General features: G+C 39.1%; 2 protein-coding genes across 2 annotated transcripts in view; both read right to left on the bottom strand.

Moving 5' to 3' along the window:
- Ip6k (Inositol hexakisphosphate kinase) overlaps positions 1-9920 on the bottom strand; it is a 334638-nt gene that overhangs the window by 308221 nt on the left and 16497 nt on the right. The gene's annotated exons all lie outside the window — the stretch shown is intronic.
- On the bottom strand, positions 1447-9908 carry Tor (serine/threonine-protein kinase Tor). Its single transcript, XM_066745447.1, has 6 exons — positions 3556-9908; positions 3336-3478; positions 3121-3261; positions 2418-3042; positions 2124-2304; positions 1447-2061 (listed from the first exon to the last, which is right to left on the bottom strand). Exons 1-6 carry the CDS (start codon positions 9767-9769, stop codon positions 2046-2048), a joined length of 7320 nt encoding a protein of 2439 aa, XP_066601544.1. The 5' UTR covers positions 9770-9908; the 3' UTR covers positions 1447-2045.

The following is a 9920-nucleotide window of genomic DNA, read 5'->3' as shown; positions in this document are numbered from 1 at the left end:
CTGAAAACTGTCGCGCCGGGCTTGTGATATGTACTACGTAGTGAGTGGAACACGTTTCGACTGACAGTCGAAACGTGTTCCACTCACTACGTATCACAAGCCAGGCGCGACAGTTTTCAGGCCGTGAGATCACACCTTAAGACGTGGAAGATTACTGCTATATTTTTTTATAATGTAATAGTAGTCGCTAATAATAATGTGCTCTATAAACAATCCCCTATTTGTAACAATTGAATCGCAGCTTGACAAAAGCAGAGGCCAGATCAAACAAAATGTAAAAGGATTTAAGTATAGGAAGATTTAAAGGGGGAAAAATGTTAGGGTGGCCTCTGGAATCTGGAGGTGAACTGTGAACAGTAATGACAACTGACAAGTATGTACATACAATGATCAGCTTGGATTCTGGAATGCTTGTTTGGAACATTGGAATTTGGACATTGGATGAGCTATGAAGTACGGTGAACAAGTCTGAACAACAGTGAAGAAGACAAACAATACTTATCTGCTTGCTTATCGCCTATGGTAGCGCCCAGTACTGCCAGCCGCCAGGTTGTCTCTGTCACATTTGGCCACATCAGAAAATCAAAGCATATTCCAGCATATTCCTGCTGACTGCCTTACTGATGGTGGTGTTGTGTTGTCTGTTATTCATATCTTTTTTCCTCAGTGTACCTTTCATTTTTAATAAATAACATTTACTATCTTTGAAGAGCTTCGATTCTGACAGGAAAAAACTATATACGGCAACATGTCTGATCAGCCCATTGTTAAATTTAGTGATTTAGGTAATTTAAAATAGTTTCAAATCCCTCAAATATATAATGTATTTTACATTAATATGTACAAGTTTTTTTTTTCAAAATAAACTAATTTATCGATTAAGTATGGGGAATTTTAAAAGAATTAGTTATTTGAAATACGATATTGATTCACAAATATTTGGGGGTGCCTGGCGTTAATAATATCAACTATGTCTTAAAACCAATGGATTCAAAGAATATCCGGCCAAAAATAACAAAATTTAATATTTTCTTTTGTTTTCTTTCATAGAACCGGATGTTCAAGAATTAATAATAGCCAGTGACATAGCTCGTTCTTTCTCCTATGCTCCCTACAGTAACTACAAAGTGGGAGCTGCGATACGTTGTAGAGATGGAACAATCATTAAAGGTTGCAATGTAGAAAATGCATCATATCCTGCTTCCGTGTGTGCTGAAACAACTGCAATTGCTAAAGCAGTGTCCGAAGGAAAAAGAAAGTACTTAGCAATTGCTGTCATAGCTGAAAAAATAAATGGTATATTCACTTTTCCCTGTGGCGTGTGTAGGCAAACTATATCAGAATTTGGGGACATTGCGGTATATATTACCGATCCTACAAAAGATGAAGTTGTAATTACTTCGATTTCAATCCTACATCCACTTGCATTTAAGCTTACATAATGGAGGCTGTTTGTACAAAGTCAATGAGAAAAATTATAATCTGTTAAATTTGTTAATATCGCTTTTTGCGAAAGGCAATCGGATTAGAATTAACTATAGTCGAATATAAGTATTAACTGTATTCTCGACTATAGCTAATCCGAATCCGATTACCTTTCGCGAAAAGCGCCAATTAATGGTGTAAGGATATTAAATTTTCTTTTACTTGTCTTACTCATTTTTTTAAATCTTTGTCCGTATTTTTTAAAGTATAATGATTTACAAAGGTCATTTACATTACTAAATATAATTATACAAAGCAGAAGAATTTTCTACATTAAAATTATTTAATTACATTTGTAATAAAAATGCTTCATATTTCTTAAGTAAAATAAAATCCTATTGTTTTTTTATAGTCAGGTTGTGAAATCTTGTTGGCTCCACACTATTTTCATATACATTGAAAACTGATTATGATAAATTTTATATACAAATCATGTAACAACGGGTTATATATGTATATATTTACAATGCAGGAGAGGAAATATCAGTGTAGATATTCATAAAGTTAAAAATGCAGCAGAGGAAACAAACTTATAGACATCATCTTACTCATATTTTATTTTACCAGAATGGGCACCTGAAATAAGTTTTTTTTTTAATAATATTATTGTAATAAATATTTTAGTAAATAATACTAACCAGCCAATGTAGCATTGAGAAAGATTCTCATTATTAGTTGCCTGTTGAATTAGCAAATCGACTTGTCTTTGAACACTTAACGTTTCCTCGTGAGAAAAATCTCGACCAGTCAGCTTATCTCTTACTCTGTTTATAATTGTTAAAGCTTTTTTGTTCAAAGCCTCAGGCTGATTATTTTCCCCTGATTTTGATATGAAACGACATTATTTAATGATTATAAAGAGTTAATTTATCATTCAGATATACTAGTCATTATAAATTTATTAAATAGCTAATTGGTCAAATGATACTTACCTCCATTCTCGAAACTACAAGGTACGCCTTTCTTTGGTAAGGTAGCTGTTAGGGAATCGAGAATATCGCCATGTTCCTGGCTACTACTAGCGCTCAATCCCTGAGTATCTGATCTTTTCCCTTTAGGAGCTGCATTATCAATAAGTCTCCAGTTTAAGAGAGGGTCATACACGAATGCCTCTAGCACAGCCATTAAACTGTCCTTATTGCGATGCAGGACCGACATCACTGATTCGCAAGTTCTTCTGTAAGTTCCTTCGATCCCGGTTACTTCCATAGCGTTTATCAACATTCTCGTCAGCCTAAAAGGAATTTTTTCTGGGAATTTCTCACGAGTCATCGCGACTTCGAAGCAATCTCCAAAATCGATGTGCAAAATTTTTCCACTTAAACGATCCAACATCAAATTAGATGGATGCCTATCACCCAACCCTAGGATGTAACCCACCATGGACATCACTGCTAAGGATCGTGTATAATTTGTTCTACGATCAAACCACACCTCGCTCGAAGGAGATTTTAACCACAACAACCTCGACAGATCATCCCCGTGGGTATGCTCTAATGCATGCTCAAATACCTCAACTTTTTGCATAAGCGTTAAATGATCGTAATCAGGTGCCATCTAAAAATTTAGAAAATAACTGTAGTTTTTTATAAAAGTAATTTAATAATAGTGTAATAATAATTTTTAAAAACCTACCCTTAACATTATCCTATGTTCAATATTCAATAGAATCTTTTTCTTTTCTCTATAATCCCTGATTAGAGTGTGCAATGTGTCACAGTGAGGAACCCACCCAATGAGTCCACTATTAGTTGATAACGGTATAACGGCATACCTCTGTAAACAATTTTACTATTTCATCTGTAGCATAGAATCTTTTCTTATCCATGTTTGTCTTTTAAAATACTTACTTGTATCGTCAGGTTTCTCCTGAATGTATCTGGGTCATGGAGTAAAAGTGTATTGACTAGACCAAATAATTGCATCACCCTTTCGTCCTGCCTAAGATCTTCATGCCCCTTCAATAGAAACATATAATCTTTTCCATTGCTTCCTATAATTTTATATAAATAAATCATTAAATTGAATGGTGTATTAATTGAAAACAAATTTAATTATAATCTAACTGACCTTTTATGCAAAGTTTTCGAGGCCTTTGTTTACTAGTAATAACTTGCAAGGAACTATGAATACTGGCAATTCTAACAATGGGTTGTCCAGGACTGTAACTTCCTGGGACAGCAAGCTCCAAATCTTTACAGACTAGTAACTTTGGACTGACGTACTGTAGTTCCAAACTAGTAAGCTGTGGCAACTGCCTGGATATCCTTCTGAAGACATGATAATATAGGTCCCAAGCTTGGTTCAAATCCCTAACATTTCTAGATGCTTTATACCTATGGCACCATTCTTGAGCTTCCATCAAGTCTCTGCCATAGGCTTGATTGAAAGAAGTTTCCTTTAGAGTTTGTGGTCCCCTTTCCAACATGGCATGTAATGGTTCCAACGTATCAAACATTCCTCTAACATTTCTCTCACCAAAGTATAGCCTACTAGCCTCTTCAAGACCTTCGTGCCATAATTCATGCCAAAGAATAGCAACCCTGATAAGTTCATCACTAGCCATCATAGCTTGTTGAACCAAAGTTGGACTGTGTTCACACATACTTTTTAGTATCTTATTAGCTGCGGTTTTCCTAGCATGGCTAGCTGATTTGGAGGCTACTGTAAGGGGATAGACCAAAGCTTGAGGGTGGGTCTTTCCAATATCGATAAGAAGATGATGAATGCAGCGACCGACGAGAGCTCTTGGAGTGTCGATTCTAGCTATTAACTGCGGAATTACTTGCAGCCAAGTGTTAATCTGTATTAACCGTATACCCTCCACAATTGCATCGTAAACTTCCGGCCACTGTCCATAATCGAACCACAGGGTTAACAATCTTAAGGTATCTTGAAGGGAATTTCCATGAGAAAGATTGATTGACCTGAAGAAGCCCTCAACAGCAGGAACCGTAAATTTGGATATATACTGAGAGCTGGACATATTTCCTCTACTACCATTTCCAGGATATTCGGCACTAGCGTCACCCTGCTGGTGCTTGTAAAACAGTACAGCTTCGTAATTCGTATAAGCAAAAGCATGCCAAGCCTTGTACCAGGTTGGATCGTGTTCAGTTGCAGCCGAATAGTATGAGAGTACAGCAGGTATAGATTGTTCGGTAATACCTGATAAAGCTTCCAACCACTCTCCCAGTTTAAGGTAGCAGCGAGCTAGCAATCGTTTTCTGGCTTCCTGTTGTTTTTCTTCTTCCTGATTGAGAACCAAATTTCCGTTTGGTTGCGAGAATTGCACGAATCTCTGCAGTTGACCGTAGGCCTCATCTCTTTTATTAGCCATCCACATATGCTTGCAATAAGCAAAGGTCACTTGTGGATGAGTGGTAGGAAGAGATTGATCAGACGAGTTCTGAGAAGGATCCATGCCTAGGAGCATGACCAAAGTTTTGTGGCAAAGCATCAAGTTTCCAGACTTTCGGCAAAGACTAGCGTATTTTAACCAAGTGTACATGTCGTCTTGCGGAGAAACTACGAGAGTGTGGACCTGGATAATCTTCTGCCAGTCCTCAACGATTCTTTGACCTCCCTGCAACCTCTCCCACCACATTGACTTAATGGTGGCCCTTCTCTCCGGTACTAACTTGAACTGGACGACCTCTTCCAGTTCTGCCAGCTTCTGTACTTCCACCATAGCGTTATAAGCTCTTTGGTAGCTCTCGCCTGCCATTGCGGTCAATTCTGTATCCAACAAATCACGAGCGCTATCTATCAACTGATGAGCCACATTGTACTGTTCATCGTGAATTGCCAAAACAGCTCTGTAAAAAGCACCATCTTGAGTGTCTTTGGGTATAAGAGATACGTACTTCTCCATGCTCTCCCATTGATTTAAACCCCAGGCTGCAGCGGCCGCCATCCTAGCCATCCTTTGCTTGATTTCATCAGGCTGATTAGACCATTGTTTGGTAGCAGCTTCGTGTAATTGACCCCATTCCCCCAAAGCTTCCAAACAACGCATTTCACCCAAAGTAGACTCCACGTCTGACGAATCGGTCTCCAGTCTTTCTCTATAAAGATGCAAAGCTTTATCCCAATTATGCAATTTCTCATACCATCGAACCTGGACTTTGAGATCCTGTTGTTTATCCTGATTCATCACGTACTCTAATAACCCTTCTGCAGCCTCTTTTTGTTGAAGCTTGTTATTGATTGATATTAAGGATTCAAACACGTTACTGTTTCTATTCTTGTGGAATTCATCTTCCTTATAGTGCAAAGCTTTAGCGTAAGCCCTGCAGTGCATCGCTCTTTCTCCCAAAATTTTGTTGTCTAAAGGCAAAGGTCCTTTATCGCAGTGTTCCATGAATTCCGCTAGATTTAGAATTGTTTGTGTAATCTCTGGAAGATCCGGAACCATCAGTGCTTGCTGCAGAGTTTGAATTAATTCCGCCTTGTATGTTTCGTTCAGCTCCGTCCAACATGAAACAAATGCTGCGTTAAACAAATCCCTCGGGAGCTGAGAGTAAGTTTGAGCCAGCGCCCAGCAGGACCTCAGAGCTGGCGATGGAGATTCCTTCAATAAACCTATGGACAAACTCCTCAACCACTCTAACCAATCATCCTTGGATACTCTTCGAGTCGCCGTCCATGCTTTTTGCAAGTTTGACGCTGAAACATTCAATTTTTTAATCGTTGTTGTGTCAGATGAAGTAAGAGACACGTCACGATTTTTGTTTCTTGAGTGTCGCTGTCTTATAAAAGCAAAGTCTTCTTTACTGTCCGCTGCCGATTCCTGGAGAATCATGTCGATCAACACATCATAGCGAGAGACGATTTTATGCTTTGCTATTACTTTCTGCACCAAAGGTACAAAAATAAGATATTTCTTTCCCAGTTGAATAGCAAGAGCGCACAGAGTATCCAAAGCAGGATTCCTTAATTCAGGACACTGGTCCAGTGTCCTTACCAAAGGATGAACGATCCTCGAGGCAAAGTCTGTAAAGTCTAGAGTATCGGCCAAGTAGTCAACAGTTTCAAGAGCTACCTTATTGACGGTTATAGGACAATCGGTTGCGTGGAATAAATTAACTATGGGAGGTAGGACTAGATGTAGATAATTATCGAGATTGTTACCGAATTTTTGTAATGCTAATAGCAGCTTTACTGTTACCGAACGATCCTTGCTCGTGTCATGGGTGAGTACCCTTAATATTTGAGGCATCAGCTGAGGCAGATAGATTTTAAATTCGGCACCCAACGCAACAGCAATATGTTCTACCAATAATATCAACGTAGTTTGCAAAGGACTATTAACAGTCCAAAATTCTTTAATCAAACTAAAGATATCGTCCAGATAATTTCTAATATGTTGTTTGACTATAGCGATAAGTACGGCTAATTGTTGAAAAAGGTATTCACGAAAATTAATGTCGGCAGTCCTGACTACGTTGAGAAAGCTTGGCATTACCTGAGAGATGTATGGCACACACTTGATTCCAAGACTTTTGAATATGAAAGTCACAGCCTGTACAACCATATTATGATGCTGGCATAGAGTAGGATCTCGAATAATTCTCATGAGAGTAGCAATGGCGATTGCTGGGTAATATTCTTCCAAAGTAGAAGAGGACATATTAACAAGCATCTCGCTAGTGGTTAAGTCCTGAGTACTCTCGGCGTCATTTTTGGTATCGGCCATCGAGGTGAGTGTATCAAGCTGAGAATCGATTTGACCGAGGTTCATTTTATGTTTGTAAGGATCTAGAGCACCCAGAAGACCTAGCACCCTTATAGTCTCTCTTCTAATAATCGGCTGTTGCTCAGTTTTTAAGAAATTCATAAGGACGTCCAAAAGAGATGGATACTGCATATATGGTTTTACCACGTGCCCAGTACTACCAACGAGTTGACCAAGGACCCACAACGCAACACCTCTCTTCTCCGGGGAACTGGCATCTACGAGCATTTCCAGGAGTATCGATAACAGTTCTGGCATCCATTGTTGCATCTCCGCACCGTTTACCTCCGCCAGATCACCGATAGCTCGTAGAATAGCCAAGACTACTCCTGGATTTGGCTCAGATTCCTTTAGCTTTGGTACAAGAACTTTAAGAATTGGTTCCATGTATGGTCTGATTAGCCTTGGAGCGCTCATTACCAAATGATCCAGCATCCTGGCAGCTTGTTCCTTATTTCTTCCGATTCCCGAATGCTCTAGCTCAGTAAGAAATTGTATAAGTGTTTTTCTCAAGGAAGGCATCACATAAGCTGGGTTTACTGTACTCAGACGACCAATGGTACGGATAGACAACTCCCTGATCTCGAAGACTTCGTCATTCATCGCGATGAACAAAGCTGACAAATTCTCTGCTTGGGCAAGATGGATATCGAATGTGTCATCTAAAGATGCCAGAACCCAGAACCTCACATCAGGATCCGTATCGGTAATACCTACAACCAAAAGTTTTTCCAGAACAGTTGATACCGTGTTAGTTACTGTTGGTCCTGGTTGGCTCAGAGCCAGTCTTAGCAACCTCGAGCATGTCCTTACAGCCTCCAGCCGGATTTCCGCCTGTTCACACGTCAGGAAGTGCTCGGCACATCTTCGGACAAATTGCAAAAGAGGATTTCCATCAAAATTAAAGGTTCCAAGAGTTTTTAAAGCCAAGACTGTTGAAGGAACATCAATCTCATATGATGTAGATGATATTGGACTGGCTGTTGACCAAGGAGCACCAGGATGTCTTAGTGGTTTTTGCATCAAAACTTGTGACAACATCCTCAGTAGCCCTTGGGATATATCAGGTTTTAAAGATGGAACACTGTGCGCTAACTCTCTCAAAGATGTTGTTAATATGGAACTTAAACCAGTTGCTAGCATTGATTCAAGTAATCCCCTAACATCAGATGCTATTGTTTGTTTTACCGCATGTCCAAGGAGAGTGATGCAGATAAATACAGCTGGTTCCAAAGACACACCACGTTTTTTATTTGGAGTTTCCTTGGATGGCAGTAGACTCTTGATGGCTTCCATAATTTTTGGTAGATAAGGTTTAATTGAATCCTCTACTGCAACAGCTATGAAACCAGTGGTTGTAAATGCCACATATCTATCCTTCTCTCTGCCACGTAAGGTAGCAAATAGGTATTGCATGGATTCTCTTAGATAATTTTCGGTAAACTTGTCTTTATTAAAAGCTGCCAATCTAGGAAGTAGCATCATAAGTGCATGTTGGATGTGTGGATTTCTTGACATTCTCTGGCTCATCACATCATTATAAATATCATCTAGTCTTTCTTGCATTAAGCAACGGCATACAGCAGATTCATGAATTGGATAAAGAGAATGTTGGGAATCTGAGGAAGTTTGAGATGATACATTCCACTTTGAAACTATTGTTGTTTTAAGCCTTGGCATTAGGGAGAGTATATCATTATCGTTATGCTGAGTGGAGCAATTTAATCTTTCAGCAAGAGCCTCATAATTTTTTTCCCATTGAACATTGCTACATCTAAGTAATTCATTTAGTACTAATAAACATCCATGTATTCTGTCATCTCTATTAACTCCCTTTTCTTTTGTATATACTTCTTCAAAGCCAGAGACTATTTCATCATAGCACTGTTTGTACCATTGAGATTTGTGCATTTGCTTAGCTGTTTCTCTCTGAGCAGTTACAACCAAGGCTGCCCTTAAGGCTTCCACAGCACCTTCACGTATCACAGGTTTAGAGTCCTGTATGGCATTAAATATTAGATCAAAAAATGGAGTGACTTGTTGAAAGAAGTACGTTGGCATGGAAACAGCAAGCTCTCTTAGTACAAGAACCGCAGCATGTCTTTTACCCTCATGCCTGTCTCCTCCAAGCCATTCAAAGGCACGCTTTACTTCAAACTCTACATACTCAGCTGTATAAGTACCAGAAACCAGAGCCAGCTTTCCTACAGTCTTGGCAGCTAACTCCATAACACCGACATCGTTAGAAGGTAGTAAGTTTCTCAGGTAATTAGCAAACCTGATTGTTCTGGTGTTGATATTACCGACATCTGCTCCAATGAGACATACTATGGCTAATATGCCTCCTTTCTTTTCATTCACGTCGGAGCCCGAAACCATTTCAAATATATGGTGATTGAATTCGTCCATAAATGCTGTAATTTCTTCCTGCGACGCCTCTCGTAATTCAGTCTTAACATAAAGACATAGGTCCCTGGCTGCTTTATTCCGTACATCTTCATTTCTAGACTTAAGTCGTTGCACAAATTGCACCAACGTATTTATCATTATTCTTACATTATTACTAACTCCAAGAATTGGAACACTTGCCTTTTTAGTGTCTCCACGGTCTCCACCAGTCTCCACCTTTAACTTAACTTAACCCTCTTCTAATAACTGCTGTTTTAAACCTCTTTTAAGGTGCGATTTCATGGTAGCG

Source organism: Prorops nasuta, unplaced genomic scaffold (genome assembly GCF_024137725.1).
Source record: "Prorops nasuta isolate Cenicafe-Biocafe unplaced genomic scaffold, Cenicafe_Pnas_1.2 PNAS00062, whole genome shotgun sequence".
NCBI lineage: Eukaryota > Metazoa > Arthropoda > Insecta > Hymenoptera > Bethylidae > Prorops > Prorops nasuta.
The sequence above is the reverse complement of the archived record's forward strand: the minus strand, read 5'-3'. Positions and strand labels throughout refer to the sequence as shown.